Here is an 18,610-nt window from a genome sequence, read left to right as displayed (position 1 = left end):
GTTATTATTGTACGAGCGTTCGTATTGCTTGATAAGGATCCCTATTATTTACAACTTGGATCAATCATGGCTTCTGAACGGGTTGATAGAGGTTGAGTTTACCTTTACCATGCTCCGTGGGGTCCTGTAAGAATAGAACCGAGCTATCTGATGCCGCGGCCACGAACTCGAAGGTGTGAAACGATCCCCAAGAACAATTAAAGCGATTTGACTCTAATTTACTGCCTCCTTGTACGTCCCAGTGTGCGAACAAGGCACTGCGCCTTGGTCGATTACTCCAAGTGATGTCTTCAGCCCTGAGCATCTCGGCCGCCTCCAGCCTCCAAATTTCGAGTGCGGTTGCGCGGCCAGACGCACTTGGGGAGGCGGATTCTGGAATGCTGGCGATGAGGGCACACTCCTCGAACCTGAAGTCACCAGTCCTGAATTGCAGGATCATCGATACCTATCAAATGCAACGGAGCCTTAGTGAGCCACAGGAAAGGAAAGGTCGAGTGAAGAATGCAGAATGAAACACGCGTACCGATCCCGAAACGGTGAAGTGGCGTTCTTGGAGATATACCATTCCGAAGCTTGATTTCCATTTGCGGGGGAGATTCATTGCCTTGTCAGGATCGGAAGCATTAATCGGGGAGATGAGCAGTGGGAAGTTAAGAATAGGATGCAGTGGCGGTGATTCGGGATCGCGTATGGCGCGGTCAAGCCCAATATACTGGCTAACGAATTCTAAGCGACCCGCGGGTGTTCCGTAGTGTGAAATGGCGCTTTGTGAATGCATATAGACCGAGATCGCGACTGAGCAGATCAAGGAAGCCACAGCCAAGGAAGCGGTCAACCAGGTCGTATACGCCTCTTGACGGCCTATAGGGTTTCCTGAGAAGACGGAAGTTATTAGCATATGCCCGATGGCAAAAAGGAGCAGCATACTATGATGTAAAGAACCGTCCTCCTGACTTAATAAGGAATATTCCGGTCCTTGAGTCATTTGATGATGAGAGAGCGTACTGTAGCCAAGGGTGCTGCGAGCGGGAGTAGTTATGGGTGGGTCCTGTAGTACGGGGAGATGAAACAGTGCGGTTTATATCAGATCACAACGGGTTGATGACGCGGAAGGAGAGCGAACCTATCGGATAGGAAGACAACAATAACATTGGAATGTAACCAGATCTCGATACTTACATCGTTCTCAGGCTGCCAGGAGGCTGTATACTGCTCCGAGAAAGTAATCATAGCCAGGACTGGAGGAGCATAAAAGGTGAGCAAGACACCCCAGAGAAAGTCAGTCCAAGAGTCAACTCGATCTCTACTACTACTACCATGCAAATCATCTCGTTCTTCGTCGTCGTCGTCGCTGTCTTCCTCGGAATGACTAGCGCAGCCCCAGCACGTCGCAGTGTCACGGGTAAGCTCGTCGCGTCGACTATCTGTGTACCTACCTGACCACTTCCTCAGATGAATGTGACCCAACCGATGCCAACTGCGAAGCAGGCATTTTCTAGGTATACAATGTGGCGTCTATGGCCATCGGTGAAGACACTGATGCTCTTCCTCAGGCCTAGTGACGCCACATGGGGACCTAGTCCACATAGCACATCTGCGAAACACGTTATCTTCGGTCATTGGCCATTGTACATTAGTTGTATCCGACTTCACCTTGATTGATGACCTTCCCCACCCACCGTATCCCACAATCCCCGAATTAAATCAGCATTGTCAGACTCAGCGGCAAGGTAAGCAGCAAGCCCATTAGTAGATTGCGGCCGTGGATACACAGCTTGAAATATAGTACTGTATGAGTGAAAGCTTCGGCGCCCAGATTATCTGAACAGCTCGAAGGGTTGCCACACAGGTACGATGGTGCCGTGCTCGTCGATTTCGACCCATCGCTTGCCTGTCTCGTCGATGTCTCCCATGGAGCCCAGCTCGCCGAAGGCGCGATCCCACCCTAGCGCAACAGCGGACAATCGACACACTGAGGACCTATGATAATGATGACGATGATGATGAGCATCAAACGCATATGGATCGAGCGCCGCTGGCCGTTAATGATTAATTATACAACACTTACGAGATTCCACAAATAGTCGCTTCGGGCGCGAATCCATCGTCCGCGGCCCACATCCCACTGACCAAGGCGAAATCGACGATCATCCCCTTGGTGGCTGCGGCCCTCTCCGGGAGGTTCAGTTGATCGAATTCGCTTTGTACGTAATCCATAGGGCTTGCGAGGGCTCCGAGTTCGGGATTTTGACTCCCAGCCAAGGAGAAGACATTTTCTGCGTGAACAGATGAAGTGAACTCGCGTTCACCTTCAGGCGAGTCAGATGCGAGGTAAATAAATGGGTTTGATGGTATGCTGTCGATCGGATTCGCTGTACTCGGCGGGCTGACTCGAGGCCAGGTATTAACAACCGCGCTAACGTATTCGAATGTAGGGAGGTATTGGCCATGATACTTCCATGAAGACGCCTTGCGATCGCCCTTTCGAATATGAACACCCAGATACGAACTCGACGCGCCGGCGCCAGCCATCTTCTTTTGAAAGGCATCTCGAGCAACGTTTATGAGATGTCGCATTCGTTCGTTGGGCAATATGGTGTTTGAGAAGGATTCTCGGGCCATGTTGAATATTGGCTTTAGTCGATGTAGCCCATGGCCATACCTAGATAACATGCTATCGGTTAGACGGACTTGATTGAAGAATCGTGTGGGCAGCGTACGCGTTCTCGTATGTCTCTGAGAAGGGGTGCCCAAGATGATATTTGGCTGTCCTTGAGTTGATGACCTACAATCAACGGTCATGAGACACTAATAGGGTAGATGGTGCGTAGTCTGCGTACCCAATGCCTAGTCGTCATCGTCGTTAAGCAGAATGGATAGTTAGAGTATATTATAAACTTACCGAGCGCCACGAGGACAAGCGACAAGTTCTAGACAAAAATCAATGTGAGGCCTGTTTCGTTGGCTGTGGTAATGACGAACCATTTGGGGGTGGAGGAAGGCAGCCTGGCTCTTCGCCAGGTTGACTCTTCCGTACGTCTATGAAGTAGTCTGCCCATCTATGGTGTACATTATGAGTCCCTGTCAAGTCGCGATAGATACTCGGCGAGCGCACTTGCCACGGTCCCAATACGTGTCATCCACAAAGAATGTCCTATTTCTCTATGAAAGGTCATGAATATCATCAGAACACTACACACGTCCCAGATTACCACGTACTTCACGAGCCATCGCAGCGACCTGCGCCATCAAAGCCAAATCGGCCAGTAACCCAACTTTCCCATCCAACATATACGTTATCGTACTTTTGCACACTCTGTCATTCTCTTCGTGGGGCACGTCAACCGGTCCATGCATGGGTACATCCCAGAACCCGCCGAGATGCTTCATGAACCCAGAGTTGTGTTTGCTGCATTCCGCGCGATATTCGTCCGGTTTGAGAGGGAATATCGTATAATTCTCGTACGAAATGAGATTTTCCAAGTTCGCTGTATGTGTCGTGGTGGAGCTAGCGTGTTGTGATGGTTGCACCGTCGATATGGGCGAGGGTGATACTGAGCTGACAACCAGGTCGTCTTGTTGGGCTGGGGGTTGTACCACGTCTACGGCTCCCTCGCTGGGCGGAATTGCGCCGACAATTTTGTGCAAAGTATCCGGCCGCTGAACGGAAGCAAAAATGAGGAAAAGAAGCAATACTCCCGTTAAAACACCGAGAATGAGTGGTAGCAACGACACCACGCGAGCGAACGTCCAGCGTTTCTGCCCCATTCCGGGATGGTGTCTCCCGTCGTACTCGTCGCCTCGACTGCGATACCCATCCCTCGACGAGGTAAGGAGAGGTTTGGATTGCTGCTGTTGCGGTGATTGGTAGTCCTCGTCGGCCTCATGGATGTCGGTAAGTTCAATGTCGCTGAATGCTTCTTCTGCTCGTCCAGCGCGAGAGTGTGGCGTCCGTGGGGTGAGGTTCTGATAGTCAGAGGACCTGGGGGTCCCCGAAGCAAGTTGAAGTGGACGAGGACGAGCCATGACTTTCACATCACAAGCGAGATCAGGCAACGGAAGAGGCAACAGATCTAGACAGTTATTATTGTAATTAGCCGCCAGGGCGCTTGACCACAAACTACTATGCTACAACTACGTTCAATCTTATCCAACGGCCTTGATAGGTGCTTGGACCGGGACACCCACTGGTGTTTTAGGTGCCTCTGGCTGGACTGGGAGATTAGGCGTTTGAGGTCTAGCTGGTGGTGACACAGGAAGTTCGGGTTGAGGATTGGGAGAATCAATTGGTAGACTCGAGGGCGGGTTCGGCGTATCAACAGGCGGTGCAATAGAATCCATGGGAAGACCGGAAGGAGTATCGGTAGGCTTGGAAGGATCAGAAGGGGTGTTAGGGAGCGGGGCGGGCGTTGGCGTTGGTAACATGCCTTCCGCGACTACTGTAGATGTAGGAGTCGTATCCGTGGATGTTGACATAGAACTATCGGTAGCAGTTTCAGTCGCCACAGTAGAAGTCAACGTTGTAGTAGAAGACGATGGGTCCGAGTCAGGCGCAACAAGTATCCTCGAACCCGAGTCGGACTCGGCGGACATAGGCGTAGCCATAGCGTTCTCCGAAGACCCAGTTTCTGTTGTCCCAGTTCCTGTAGACGTTTCGGTCCCCGTAGAAGTGGGCGTCGAAGTCACTGTAGAGCTGGTGTTCGCAGTGCTGGTCGCTAGAGGAAGCGGTGTAGCTTTCGTCGCTGAAGCAAAAACGCTAGACAGTGTGTATGCTGCCTCCATCATTTGGACCATTTGTTCCTCAGTTGGGCCAGAGTCGACGGATTCTGCTCCAAAGGCTTGCCCAGAGGCGCTGCCGCATAGCGTATCATCAACACCCGCAACCAGAGGTCCGATCAAAGGTAAGCCACCCAATAAACTTTTCAAGAGCCCTCGACGTTGAACTAACAAAGCGGTTAGTACCCATCGCATATTCACAGACATGGAGTGCACATACGTTCCCGTGCATCGAATGATCGTCCGTCTTTTACATGAGCGTGTCCCTTGGGTGGGCCGGTCGCAGTGACTTCCCCGTTGATGGGCCTCGAAGCCAAAAGATCGCGAACACTATTGAAGCTCGAAAGTCGATCCCCTCGCTGATCAACAGTCGGGGCGCCGAGGCAAGGCGAAGACGTAGAAATAGCTAGCGTGGCAATGAGAAACGAAGAACTGGCCGAAACTCGCATGATGAAAGAAGTGGGATAGTCTGGGGAGAGCGGATTAGGGATAGTTTGTGGGAGTAGATGGTAGTACGGAAGAAAGAGAGGATGGCAGTCTCACGCGCGTGGCGGGCAACTTATGCCTCCGGGCGGCTGACCAAATCCTCCGCCATAACACGCCCAAAGTCTGAAGTAGACCCGTCCAACGCTTTCTTCCCGATCAGGAAGGTGGCCTTCCGCATACGGGTCGAGGCAGACGCTTCTCAGGGCTGTGAGACGCGCTGGTATGTAGACTCCCTCGAGATCGCAATACCCACCGAGTAATCTGATAATCCTTGATAACAAGCTCGGAGATGTCGAGCTATGACAGTGGCTTACACGGAAGCACAAGGACCTTGTGGTCCTCTCGGTTGTTGAATCTGCCGGTGTTGGTGTTGAGAATCGAAGGTGCTAGTAGTTTTCTTATCGCTCCTCGGCCCAGCCGCCTCATCTCCATCGGCCGACCGTATTCCAGGATGGAGAGTCTATTCAACACGCGGAGCATTTAGGCGTGCTCCGTGTATATTAGTAACGAATGCTACAATTGCGCAAGCTATATGGGAAACGAAGAGGCAGAAAACGTCCGGCCTAGGGTAATACACGGTGTAAGAAATACAAGGCAAGTATCTAGGGTATGCATGAATTACGCAAGTTCAATTGGAAAAGAAAGGAGAAATGATACACGGGTGGAATGTGGACGAAAGGAAGCGAAGGTGAAGATAGAAGTGATAGGTACATCTCTGTGGCTGGGAATCCTCTGCCCGAGTAGAGCTATGTGTCGCAGTCAGACTCCTTGGCTATGGGCGAGGTGGAACGAATAGGCGTAGGTACAATGACCTGGGTGACGACTGGCGCTCGGGTTGTCTGTGGAATAGGCGAAGTGGTGAAGACAGCGGATGTCTCATCGCAAGAGGTGGTAGACGATGCAACATAAGTAGGCGCAGCCGTCGTAGAGTCCGTGCACGAAGTCGTGGAATAGTAAGTCGGCGTCACCGTCGTCTCGTCTGTGCACGAAGTCGATGCGATCAAAGTGGGAGCTACGGGGCCAGCGATAACTTGGGTGGTAATCGCAGCCTGTTTCCTAAAAGAAGGAACATGAACGTAGGTCGCTTGAGCTGTTGCAACGATGGCGAGAGTCGTGGGCGTGGGCGCAACTTGGCTTGCCGATGCCGATTTTTTAGCTTTGAGTTCATTGATGGAACTGGTGATGGCCGTGTCTATACTCTGCAGAGCGCCCCCAAGAAGAGGGCCAACGATGGGGATTATGCTAACGATTCCGCCGAGCAGGCCGAAGAGACCCCGTTTCTCCAGAACGTGCACTGTCATGTCCAATATTAGCCAACTATGTTAGCGAGGATCTGGGGGGTCGCTTACGATCTATCAATGGCTGTCTCGAAGACGCAACATCCCTCCTGGCTTCCCCACGGATGACTTGTGGTATCAGAATCCGTGGATCGGCGATAGGCGAACAAAGAGAAGGTGTAGCGCATGACATCGCCAACATGGCGGTAATTAATGTACTTGTAGGGATGCGCATCGAACAACGAAAGAAAAAGAATGTGTGGATCAAACGAATGTGGTGGTCGAGTATGGGCAGGCGAATGACTAGTCGTGCGGAATGAAATGGAGGGAGTTATGATAACTGATATTACCAGAATGGATGTCATGAGTTGCCACCATCTTGTGTCGAGAATGAATGCCTAGATGTTGCTATGTTCGAGTTCCATACGCCCTGTCGCGGTCCGCCGCGTCGATGTATGGCGTCTTGATCTGAAGACCTACTACGAATCGTTATGTAGACCTTCCGTACATACTTCCTGGACCGAGGACTGGACCTCTGAGCTTCAAGCCGCAGACCTCAGTGTCCCTTAAAGAGCCAAACACCACGGCGGCCTATGTATAGAGCATGTCGAAAAGAATGCCGCAAGTCAAGGCTTGGGAAACGACGCTCGAAGGCCAATCAGAGGTCGTTGTATGTAACCCACCAAATTCAAGGCGCACGAGTGCTTCATCGTCGATGATCTAAGCGGAAGATTAGGGCGAATAGTCGACAGGTAAACACCGTTCCCGCCGGTGCTCGAAGATGGTTCAACATTCTGCCTTGGCGTTCTCCAGAAGGGAATCTGTATCGACACGTTATCATTTAGTGGAGCGAATATCGGAACGGTGCGAGGCAAACTGGGGTGCGGGCGAACATAGTAACCAGTGGCCGGTGGGTATTCCGGTTGATTGACTTGTATCTGACATGATTCATGATTCGCCAAGCCCAAAGAACCATCATGAGCGTAACGCAGCTTCAAATTCTGCGGCTGGACCAATGACTTTCGGTGCTCCTTATAGCGTTTGGGAAAGACAGACGAGGACGGTGGGCTGAACCACGTCGGTGCTCGGATGAATCGCGACCACGTGGGAGTCGAATTTCTCATCTCCGTCTGGGCGCTTGCTAGTTCTCTCTACAACCGCGTCCATGGACGACGGAGCTCATGACAGATTGATTGCTCTCTTCCCGGTATTCATCATGCTGGCACTATTACTGTGAGCCAAGCGTAAATCAGAGCCTACCTTTCTCATTGTAATGCTAGATTCGGCGTCGTTTTATGGTGCTTGTTGTCCTCCTGCCTGGGAGGCACCATCCTGGCGGAGTGCCACAGTCTATGGGAGTTTTTGACTCTAAGTTCCCGGTCATCACGCGGATATACAACTGGGAGACGTCGAATGGCATTGGGCGAAGAAGAAACATGGGAATTGGAAAACAGAGGAAGGAGATGACCTTGAATTACCCGTGAGCCTTTCATCTGCTGATTGGATTCCTTATCTTATCCGATAAAGCCATGAGAGACTTTGGGAAAAACGAAGGCGACTGTCGAGAGGCCCATTGTCATTTGGTCGCTCTTGACACCATCTACGGCACGAGGCGCAATGCTATATATTTACCCGCGAGAAAAGCTCCGTCAATTTCAGAGTTATCGAGTGAGCGGTGTTCACATGCGAGATGGTGCAATAGTATTGAGTGGTATTCATCTCGTCTGTGTAGATCATCACGGCAGCTATGGACACGTTGGGTATACCGTGCCCGTTCCATGTTTGTGGTGATTACACGGTGTCTTGGATGAAGCTCTCCGACTCGCTGGCTCTGGTGCCACGTTCCTGATTTGTTGGGCGCTTCGGTGCGGACATTCAAAGGCCATAGAGTGGGCTCAGACGGTCTGCTGCATCCCCTTCCCACTAAAAGACCAAAGGCCTTGGATCATCGGTGGAGATTTCCCTGAGCGCACATCCACGTACCCAGAGCTGCGGAACGGCGTCGGGGACGATATTTTGGTTCGTGAGATTAGGTTGAGATCGTTCCACTCTTCTGGGTTTCCCACCGCCCCCCAGTCCACTTTTCTGCGTCCTTTGCCCACGATTTCAAAACTACATGGAAGGCTACCAGCCATCCTCGTCCTCGAAATCCACTATAAGTGAAGACTATCGAGTACGTTTGCTGCTTCACGTTCCGATTTTTTGGCCATTTTTTCATGGAACTGTCCTGATATCATGCAGGCCTCCGAGACAGTGGTACCCGATCTTAGCAGCACCGATGTGGATATTGAAAGAGGCTCGACCACTGTCCTTCCTTCCGATCCATTTCAGCTTCGGGATGGCCTGACGACACCTTCTGAGCTGCGGGCCCTGCGTCGTCGACGGAAAGGAAAGCGAGTAGCCAAGTACCAGCGCAAGCAGAATAGCGTACGTCCCCCAGCCAAGCTTCATTCTTGGCAGTAATCATGCGGAACCCTGGATGGCGGACGACCATTAGCTCATCGATGCGCTGCTTAAACCTATGGAAGAACATACAGAGGAGGCGAAGCGGGAAGAAGAGGCTGCTCGTATACCTGTGAGTAATCTCTCCCACGCGGACGGTAGCTCCTTAACTCTGGTATTCAAAAGGTTAAAATTGCCGTTTATGCAAGTCTTATCGCAAATCTCAGCCTATGCGTCCTGCAAAGTAATTTAATCCCCCTTTCTCGATGCACTTCGCTCGTTAATTCAATGTATATTTAGTGTACGCGGCCATTTCATCGCTGTCATTGTCTCTGTTAGCAACGGGTATCGATTCGATTTTCGACATCGGGAGCAATGTTCTTCTGTTTTGGCTGCATAAGAAAGCCAAACATATGGATTCCAACAGGTGGCCTGTCGGAGGCGCGCGCCTCGAGACAATAGGAAATATCGTGTATGGTACGTGGCTCCTCAGCGTGACCGAAAGCTCGATAGTCATGGTGTTCCAGGATTCCTGTACGTGGTCTGTTCCGGGTAAACTTCTCCCACTACAATATTCTACAAATAGCATGGGCTCTGTCAATCTTGTGGTGATCGTGGAGTCGGCGAGGAGCTTGATTACCAAGACCAACGACGATCTTCAAGAATTTCATATCCCCTCCATCATTGCTGTTGCAGCTGCTCTTGGTTAGTGATTTATTTCCGTGTCGCGATTCGGGAGTTGATGTTGATCTGTTGATTACCAGGCGTCAAGTTTCTCCTCTTCCTTTATTGCTATTCCCTCCGCAATAGCTCAAGTCAAGTCCATGTCCTATGGGAGGATCACCGTAATGATTTGTGGATAAATACTTTCGGTAAGTGTCACCGAATTTCATCTCTTGTCAACGCGACAGCTAACCCGGTCGACGACAGGTATCCTCATGTCCACCGGCGGCAGCAAGCTCCAATGGTGTAGGTTGCCCCTGCTTCATATTCTCACAATTCATTAACAGACGTTTCAACAAATAGACTTGGATCCAATGGGCGCTATTATCGTGAGTCCTCCTAGCCCTGGACCCGGGTCGTCTTGTACTTGACGGCTTCGTATGCGTAGATTGCCCTTGGGGTCATTATATCGTGGGGCCGAACAATATATAGCGAGTTCAGCCTCCTCGCCGGGCGATCGGCGCCTCACGAGTTCCTCCAGCTGCTCATATACAAAGTGGCCACTTTCAGCGAGGAGATCATCCAGGTCGACACCGTCCGGGCGTATCATGTCAGTTCCCCCTTGCTCCAATACTACCCACCCTTGAACTAACGCCCGCATTTTAGAGCGGACCGGTGATTATCTGAATGTGCTGTTTGCTACCGCACGGAAACTAATAATGATTATATAGGATTACTTCGTTGAAGTGGATATAGTATTGGACTCCACGACTCCGCTATGGAAGGCACACGATGTCGGGCAAGACCTACAGGATAAGCTTGAAGTGCTGCCAAACGTGGAGCGCGCTTTCGTTCATGTCGATTATGAAACCACGCATTATCCGGTACGCTACTTCTCCTCCCCTCCCCTCCCCTCCCCTCCCCTCCCCTCCCCTCCCCTCCCCTCCCCGCCATCACACCGTCTTGTCAACCGTTATCTCGCTACCTCACTACCTCACTCCTCTCCCTGCAATCCTGAGTCGCTGACGCTGTGTACAGGAACACCGCAAACAACTTCCATAGACACATCCGCCGTTCACGCTATCACGACATGTCCTCCTCATTCTCACTCTCACGCGCATATTCGTTTTTCTGCATTCTTCCGTGGTTTACATGTACAGTGTACCGCCCTACACCTGCTTCCTGGCTTTCGCTTTCTTCTACCTAGTACCACTACCGGCATATGTTGTATGACTACCCGACCGCTCGGCGCGATGTTTTCTCTGATGTGGTATACACTGCAGTCGTTGTATTCCCGGGGCGTAGTGTGACTTCCGAGTCGTCAAGCATATACTCTGCGACAACCCTCCTCTCTCGAACACAAACTTCGTTAGAGGACTACTAAACAGACTTACTACCCATATCTTCTGTGGTACCCATTTAACTATGAGTAGCTCACATCCTCCTCTTTATAGGCCTCCCACGAAAAAGCACTGCGTGCAACGCGTCGACTGCAAAGATTATACCGGATTTCTGATCGTGTCCCTCCTTTGTACACCTTCGGGCTGCGCCGATCGGGTTCCAAATGCGTATGTATGGCTTGGCAGCGGTCCAGAAACCAACCAAGGTTGTTGGAAGTAAACGACTCCCACGTGAATGTCCTCGTCCGACGTCGCAACGCGCCGCCCTTATGAAGGCTAAAGTTAAAGTCTGAGCGACTCCCCACCTCTCTCCACGCGAATCGCCTCCGGTGCTCTTGAGTCTTGAGCTTGGTGAGCCAAGCCTCTGAGGATCTGGCCCCACCCATAAGTACCGACCTCCTTGGCCGATAGGACTCAGCATCTAGGCTGGTAACCAGCCTGTTTACTTCACAGAGGCCTGGTCATGAGGCTAACAAGGATCGCCTACGCGACTCTTACTCGAATGCTTTGGACGTTGAAAATTAAATCTTTGGGCATCAAAGGTGAAGGCAGTCACGTATTCCAAGAGGCGAAAGAATGCCTCTTAACTTACATTAGGCGGTTTCATGGCTTGGTCTATTTTGCAATATTCCTGATGGTGGGATGATTATAGTCGCGCGATGTCGAGTAAGCCATGAGTGTCGGGACTTTCCACCAATATGTCAACAGCCGGACCATGATTATAGTTAGGCATCGGCCAACACCCCTCATCCAGAACTATCACCTCCATTCTATCCTTTCTCCGTCATTCTATGTACCCCATTGCTGGCATCTATCTTATTGGCGGGTTTATGCTGGACATAATACCGTTGATCCACGCATATCCTACACTATCTCGGCGAGATTCTTCCAAAATAGTACGTCGGCCATATTGTCCGCAGAAAGCGAGATCGCTGACGAGACAACAATATTTAGCGATTGAACAACGCGGCAGGACCGCAACCACGAAGCCTCGCCTTGAGCAGAATCCCGCCTCATCAACTCCCTCACCCCACAGGTCGTACTGCTGATGACTATCGAACCACTGGAATCGCGCTGCTATTATTCATGCTCTTCTGTGCGCTATTCGCCACCGTTTCTCTCAACGCAAAATCAATACGAAGGTGGATAACGCAATGTCGAGGACCTCGAGGACCTGATCACGAAGCGCCGGCGACCAAGCAGGAAGCATACGAAGCCTTTGGATTCGGGTTCGACGGGCTGAGTAAATCGCAGATGAAGGCTATAATGAGGAAGGAGTCCGGGAACATGAAGGAGGGGTTTCGTTTCGTAAAACTGCCCGCGAAACCACCGACGCTGCGTCTCAGCTACAAGGCGCCCCTGCCGCCCCTATCAATGTCGCGTACCCACTCCTCGTCGAGTTCTCAGGAAAGGGAGAAATAGCGGGTGAATAGAATATCTCTAGCCACATCATCCTCGTGAATACGCCAGCGATATGTGATTGTTCTGTTGAGCTATGTCTGATTTTTTGCTGAGCGACAAATCAATTAATTTCAGCCACATCGCCTAAAACGGAAGTCTACCGGTAAGTCCTGGGCGCTTAATGAGCTGGTTCACTTGAGCAACATAAATCTGGTCAAACTCAATCTCTTGCCTCTTTTCCACTTTGTTTTCTATCCTTCACGTCCACGAACGCCGGGCTTGCTGCAGCGAACGCACTCATTTGTACTTGCATTGCTGTGGCTCGTTCTATAGTCGATATAGCGGCGTCGATTGTCTATAATTCGAACCACAGGGTCATTCGTTGACGACGCGACACGAATCGGTTACGCCAGTATAATCTTCGAAGTGAACTTTATATTCAATGGTGAGCATTAGCTTGTCTTAAGGATCGTGTCGATTGTCGTGGATCTCACACGCAGCGGCGGCCAGGATTCCCATCATCAGGACCCAGAGGAACTGTATGTTAAACAGAACAGGATCGGTGCGGGTTTATTCTGCTAGAATTGCGGTGGATCGCTAAAGTGTTCTGGCGGTTTAGGAAAGGGATCGTTTGGAGAAGTATATAAAGGGTGCGTGCTACACTCGCCAACTGCTGCCTGCCCTAGATGCTCAGACTATGTGCAGCTACGACAAACGGACACAAAAGACCGTCGCCATCAAGATCATTGATTTAGAAAGTGCAGAGGATGAGATAGAGGATATCCAACAGGAAATCCAGATCCTGTCGCAGCTCGACTCCCCACACGTTACCAAGTGCGTGATTGTATGATCGCCTCCGAAATTGCTAATCACATTTGGGTGCAGATATCATGGTTCGTTTCTCAAAGGATCTAATTTATGGATCGTCATGGAGTACGTTTCAGTATTTGGTCTGTTGTAGCGATGTTGATTTGGTACCAGGTATTGTTCCGGAGGCTCGTGCTCGGATCTGGTAGGTGTTCATCAATAGTGAACCTCCCATTTACCCAACAATGCATAGATGAAACCTGGTGTGTTCAGAGAGGAGTATATCGCTATTATTGTCCGCGAATTGCTGAGGGGGCTCGAGTATCTGCATTCCGAGGGAAAGCTTCATCGGGATATAAAAGGTGCGCAGCTCCGGTATTACCACCCAATCGTCGTCTGATTACGCTATAGCGGCAAACATCCTTCTTTCGGCCGGCGGGGAGGTCAAACTTGCAGACTTCGGTGTCTCAGGCCAGCTTTCTGGCACATTGTCCGCCAAGAAGAATACTTTCGTTGGTACACCGTACTGGATGTCGCCTGAGGTGATAAAACAAAGTGGGTACGACCACAAGGCAGATATCTGGAGCTTGGGCATCACTGCTATTGAGCTAGCGAAAGGCGAGCCGCCGTACGCAGAGCTACATCCGATGAAGGTGGGTTCTGCCACCACTTCGCTGTGCTGCCTTGGTATGCTTACGCCCCAGTCACCGTAGGTTCTCTTCTTGATTCCAAAAAACCCGCCTCCCACATTGGAAGGCAATTTCACGAAGTCGTTCCGCGAATTCGTTTCCTACTGCCTCCAACGGGATCCTAAAGATGTGAGCATGACGTATTGATGGGCTGTCGATATTTATTGATGGATGCGTCATCTAGCGTCCGTCTGCACGTGAATTGTTGAAGCACAAATTTGTTAGAATGGCGAAGAAGACAAGCTATCTCACCGAGCTCATTGAACGGCATGAGCGATGGCGAGCGGAAGGCGGGGAACGATTAGAAGATGAAGAGAGAGACAACGTTTCCGATCTGTGCGTGGTGATTTACCGATTCCATCATACGCGTCTAATTGTGATCAACAGTCCTGAATCTGGCGACCCAGAAGATCTATGGGACTTCGGTACCGTACGACATGTGAGCCGACCTGGTACGATCGGTCGAAATAATATACAGGTCTCGGGACCGCCGCTCACCTGGGAGAACAACGGGACGCCGCGCACTGGGTCTGATGGTTCGGACAGTTCTAGCCTGACTCAACGGCCTGGTTCTTCTTCGAGCACCAGATATTCCTCACTTGCCACCAAGGGTGATTTGCCACCGCTACCACCACCCGCATCGCCGACGAAGAAAAAGGTCGACAACCAAGCTACCGTCCGCAACGGGCCGCCTTCCGCTTCTACGACTCTGGTTAATAATACTCGCGCTCCCCAAAGGCAGCCATCAGATGAGTATGATGACTACGAGGACCAGTACGCCGAAACCTACCCCGACCATGCAAATGTGGTTCAGCAGAAGATGGCGGCCTTGCTATTGGAAGAGGATGACGATCTGCCAGATACAACCATGTTGGACTCCGTTGTTCTTCCAGCGATTGCTTCCGTAAGTTCTCTTCCCTCAGGCGTTTGATTCAAATACGATATCTTCCTTCAGTTATTCCCTCGCGTTACTTCTCAAGAAGCCAGGGTAGCTCTCAGTGCTCTCCAACGCGCGTTTACAGAAGCCGAGCGCATCATCCCTGGCGTTACTCTTGAGCTCGTCAACGAAATCGTTGATTCCGTCGAACATGTCGAAGAGCCATAGCGTTCCGTGACAATGCACAATGTTAATACCTTGATTAACTTTAATATCCTGGTCTGTGCTTACGTCTTCTCCTTCACGGATTGTGCACTACCCATTCATAATACCTCTTCTTGCACTTTATTTCCTCGTCGGACACAAACCCGTCTTGTATCTGCACACATTCATCATCATTTGCTATCCCATCGCTGTTAAATGTATTTCAAGTGTCCGTAGTAATAATATGTATGTGTAACATCTATGCTCAATGTATTGCGTAGATTTGGCGTAGCAGCTACCACCACTCAGGCGAACACAACGAAGATTATACTATTGTTGGTTTCTTCTTCCCCGTACCCTTTTTCTTCTTGACTCGTGTCACCTTGATCGGGTCCATGGAATTCGTCCTCGGTATGTCTATATCCTCAGCGACATCATATGTAGGGAATGATGAACTTTGAGCAGGCGTAGACGGGCGTGAAGATGACTGCTGCGGTAGCGGAGGTGGTACGATAGCACCTTCTGGCATCTCCCCTACTCTGTCGATCACTGGCGGGTCCAAGGATGGCGGACGATCTCGAAGTATAGGCTGCCCCATGTCTTTGAAGTCTACATGCTTTTAGATGATGGGCGGATGTTCCTCGGGGTACTAACTTACCAGGAATCAACGACGGCATATCATCTAGTCGTACTATCGGTATCGAATCGACATCCTCTGTTGGCCTAGGTGGTGGTTTATCGTCAATGATGTAGTAAGGATCGTCTTTCAATCTCTCCAGTCTTTCAGCTTTCCGCTGAACAAGATATTTATGAATATATGATCGCTTGGTTCACCGGATTGACGCACCCTTTCCCTTTCTGCTCGCTCCTCTGCTGTCTCCGCAGGTTCGCTTGGTACTAGCTCGACTTCCATTTCGCGTCCAGCCGCTTTTTTCTTGCCTTTTGTACCATTCGCCGTGATTGCCTTTCCCTTTCCCTTCTTGGACTTCTTGACCTTCTTCAGATCGCTGGACCCAGCTTCCTGATCCGCTGTCTCATTGACAACTGGCGGCGGCACGATCCAAGCGTCAAGGTCCAGTCCCGCGGGGACGGGGACGCTGGCCTGCGCATTCACTGCTACGGGATTAAGTTCGGAGGCGAAGAGCGGGTTGAGGAGGAACAAGCTCTTAGGAAAGTTTGGTTCATCGGTGAACATTGCTTCACCAGACTGTTCGCCCGTATGGTCGGTGGCCTTCGATGGATTCGCGCTGAGATCGGCTTGGATGAAGTTGAATAGTTGGACTGCGTTTGCTGCCTTGGGAGAACATTAGTAACACTGTTCTCCAGGTAAAGTGAGGCCGCCTACCCGTTCCTGGACCTCTATATGCGGGCTGGTCACAAACTCCCTCATACCTACAACCATCGAATCCACGATTTCTTTGACATCCGGAAGATCGTCATTTGCCCAGCTCCACCGCTGAGCTAGCTCAGCCGCCCAGTAGCCAAATACCTTGACAGCAGCGTGAAGGTAGACGGCAACGATATCGGGCGTCAGATTTGACATCTCTGGCCGTAGGAAGTACGGTATCAACTTTTGTGGCTCAGCCAGTTCGCTAACATTACACATGAGCTATGGTCGGATATTCGCCCTGTGAAGACGTACCTGCAGTACTCTCCACATATCCATGCGGCGGCCCACAGCACTTCCGAGCAACTCCCTTCATCCTGTGCGTTCAACAACATGGAATCGTCACTCAGCAGCGAATACATAAGCTTGACAGCATATCGCCTGGCAGATTTCACCCTTCCTACTATATCCACAAGTTGATCGCGTATAGCTTTGCCGATGTCGACATTCGCTATATGCGCAAGATCGACGAGGACAGAGAGGTACCACTCGAAGTTGGTGACGTTTTCGTACATGGACTGCGAACACATGGTCAGGATTCGCTCGCACAGGACTAAGCGATATGCTGGGGATTGAGTGGGGCGGATGTTTGGTTTGGAGCTGCCAGGGGATGAAGAAATAGCATTTTGGGCGAGAGATTGGGCAGCGGTTGGTAAGACGGATGACGAAGTATCTTGAGCGAGATGCGATAGGATTTGTTGGACGATCGACTGAAGATTATCTTCGCGCACCTTGTAGTGGTATCAATGGAATACGCGTGCGTAAATAGAACAAGAATCATACCATTGCAGAGACGAGGTCAAGAGCACGCATCCGTATGCTGATGTCTTGATCGTTGACGCTAGCCAGGATGGTATCCTGGTACTCGGCAACGAGGTGCGGGTGTGTCGGCACAATCTTCACCATGGCCAGGAGGGCGATGTACTTGACTACATGAATCTGTGAGACGGACGGAGAACACGTGAGGAGGTTCACGACGAACGGTTTTGATCGGAATCTTGTATGAACGCAGCTAACTTTGAGACGCACAGTCTTGCCAGGTTGCTTCCGTTTGCACCCTGGAGCATGCCGCCAATTATACACGTATGGACGCACTCGTATAGCAAAGAGATGGCGGGTGTTGTCGATATGAGTTCTGTAATGGGAGGTTGCAGCTTCTTGACTAGCCGTGGCTCGTGAGGGGACAATGAGCCGAACTAATGAAGTAAATCCTTGCTGTCATGAGGGAGGGTGAATCATACACACCAACTTGATGATCTTGATGAGCATCCAGTTATTCGGAGACGTCGTCATTAGGTGGAAGAGCTGAGGTGCGAGATCTAGGTAGTCTGATGGATTTCGACGGGCCAGCTCACATATCACGTTGACAGTGGCAGCGACGACACCTGCAGCCAGCGAAAATAGCGCATGAGAACAACATGAACAAGCTAACACGAGTACAAACGCACCTGGGTCTGGGTCGTCCAGCTTTTCTTTCAGCCGACCGATGGCTCGCTCCGCAACGTCTGGGTTCATAGTGATGACCTTGTACAGCACCAAGACAGCACGCTTGCGTATGTTCGCGCGAGAGTGAGTAAGCATCGTGAGCAGTTCATGCGACAGATCGCGAGCCAAATCCGGGGTGACTATATGCGATATGCCGTTCAATGTAACCGCAACATCTGCTGGAGTTGATGTTAAATCCTGGATGCGAAGGACCTCCTAAGGAAGGTTGTAGGCATAGGCGTAGGTTCGATCTCACCTTCTTCAGTAAGTTCGTGGTGAGCATGAGTACGTCGGTGTCCTGGTTGAACGTTTGGGTGGCTGCCAAGTAGCCAACCGTCTTCAGGTGGTATCGTGGCGAAGACATGACTTCCACGACGTGAAACGACGCCCAGCTCATATCATAGCCCAGCATGTCGAGCTATTCCTCAAAGTCAATTCTTCGTGCTCGTCGCGACCGTCGATGGTGCTCACGTATGTCAGCTTCAGCACTGCGCCGGCCTTGAGCTCCATGTCCTCGCTCTTGATTTCCGTCCGTATCTCATCCACGGCCTTGGAAATGAACTTGGATTCATCCTTCTTGTTGGCACGAAGACCGCGAATCAGATCTTGCAGAGTTCGTTCCCACATAACCTTTCAAATTGAAGGTACGTCCGGGGGCTCTCCAAGCATACGAACCGCCACGGTCGTTGGTGGTTGAGGAAGTGCACAGTTAAAGT

General features: G+C 50.9%; 8 protein-coding genes across 8 annotated transcripts; 3 read left to right on the top strand and 5 right to left on the bottom strand.

Annotated features, from left to right (window-relative positions):
• Positions 1-64: 64 nt before the first annotated feature.
• PC9H_003064 (uncharacterized protein) lies at positions 65-985 on the bottom strand (the record flags this gene model as incomplete). Its single annotated transcript, XM_036772661.1, has 3 exons — positions 65-445; positions 524-873; positions 928-985. 3 exons carry the CDS (start codon positions 983-985, stop codon positions 65-67), a joined length of 789 nt encoding a protein of 262 aa, XP_036634134.1.
• An 832-nt stretch (positions 986-1,817) lies between these two features.
• PC9H_003063 (uncharacterized protein) lies at positions 1,818-4,026 on the bottom strand (the record flags this gene model as incomplete). The annotated part of the gene is made up of 8 exons (XM_036772660.1): positions 1,818-1,980; positions 2,069-2,662; positions 2,721-2,785; positions 2,841-2,847; positions 2,903-2,930; positions 2,983-3,059; positions 3,116-3,162; positions 3,220-4,026. 8 exons carry the CDS (start codon positions 4,024-4,026, stop codon positions 1,818-1,820), a joined length of 1,788 nt encoding a protein of 595 aa, XP_036634133.1.
• A 120-nt stretch (positions 4,027-4,146) lies between these two features.
• On the bottom strand, positions 4,147-5,225 carry PC9H_003062 (uncharacterized protein; the record flags this gene model as incomplete). The annotated part of the gene is made up of 2 exons (XM_036772659.1): positions 4,147-4,943; positions 4,997-5,225. The coding sequence occupies 2 exons, from the start codon at positions 5,223-5,225 to the stop codon at positions 4,147-4,149; spliced, it is 1,026 nt and encodes a 341-aa protein (XP_036634132.1).
• A 783-nt stretch (positions 5,226-6,008) lies between these two features.
• PC9H_003061 (uncharacterized protein) lies at positions 6,009-6,774 on the bottom strand (the record flags this gene model as incomplete). Its single annotated transcript, XM_036772658.1, has 2 exons — positions 6,009-6,556; positions 6,612-6,774. 2 exons carry the CDS (start codon positions 6,772-6,774, stop codon positions 6,009-6,011), a joined length of 711 nt encoding a protein of 236 aa, XP_036634131.1.
• A 1,881-nt stretch (positions 6,775-8,655) lies between these two features.
• Positions 8,656-10,706, top strand: PC9H_003060 (uncharacterized protein; the record flags this gene model as incomplete). The annotated part of the gene is made up of 12 exons (XM_036772657.1): positions 8,656-8,712; positions 8,781-8,966; positions 9,037-9,114; positions 9,168-9,225; positions 9,282-9,465; positions 9,568-9,686; positions 9,746-9,853; positions 9,912-9,950; positions 10,008-10,033; positions 10,093-10,254; positions 10,376-10,528; positions 10,683-10,706. 12 exons carry the CDS (start codon positions 8,656-8,658, stop codon positions 10,704-10,706), a joined length of 1,194 nt encoding a protein of 397 aa, XP_036634130.1.
• A 1,129-nt stretch (positions 10,707-11,835) lies between these two features.
• Positions 11,836-12,466, top strand: PC9H_003059 (uncharacterized protein; the record flags this gene model as incomplete). The annotated part of the gene is made up of 2 exons (XM_036772656.1): positions 11,836-11,940; positions 11,999-12,466. The coding sequence occupies 2 exons, from the start codon at positions 11,836-11,838 to the stop codon at positions 12,464-12,466; spliced, it is 573 nt and encodes a 190-aa protein (XP_036634129.1).
• A 676-nt stretch (positions 12,467-13,142) lies between these two features.
• SPS1 (putative protein serine/threonine kinase) lies at positions 13,143-15,046 on the top strand (the record flags this gene model as incomplete). Its single annotated transcript, XM_036772655.1, has 9 exons — positions 13,143-13,279; positions 13,331-13,378; positions 13,427-13,457; positions 13,506-13,614; positions 13,664-13,905; positions 13,966-14,070; positions 14,126-14,277; positions 14,329-14,845; positions 14,897-15,046. The coding sequence occupies 9 exons, from the start codon at positions 13,143-13,145 to the stop codon at positions 15,044-15,046; spliced, it is 1,491 nt and encodes a 496-aa protein (XP_036634128.1).
• Positions 15,047-15,347: 301 nt separating this feature from the next.
• Positions 15,348-18,521, bottom strand: APL5 (AP-3 complex subunit delta; the record flags this gene model as incomplete). The annotated part of the gene is made up of 11 exons (XM_036772654.1): positions 15,348-15,631; positions 15,681-15,816; positions 15,870-16,316; positions 16,368-16,614; positions 16,665-17,140; positions 17,193-17,338; positions 17,392-17,605; positions 17,655-17,794; positions 17,858-18,092; positions 18,151-18,312; positions 18,366-18,521. The coding sequence occupies 11 exons, from the start codon at positions 18,519-18,521 to the stop codon at positions 15,348-15,350; spliced, it is 2,643 nt and encodes an 880-aa protein (XP_036634127.1).
• Positions 18,522-18,610: the final 89 nt, after the last annotated feature.

This window comes from Pleurotus ostreatus (assembly GCF_014466165.1).
Source record: "Pleurotus ostreatus strain PC9 chromosome Unknown scaffold_2, whole genome shotgun sequence".
Classification (NCBI taxonomy): Eukaryota; Fungi; Basidiomycota; class Agaricomycetes; order Agaricales; family Pleurotaceae; genus Pleurotus; species Pleurotus ostreatus.
The sequence above is the reverse complement of the archived record's forward strand: the minus strand, read 5'-3'. Positions and strand labels throughout refer to the sequence as shown.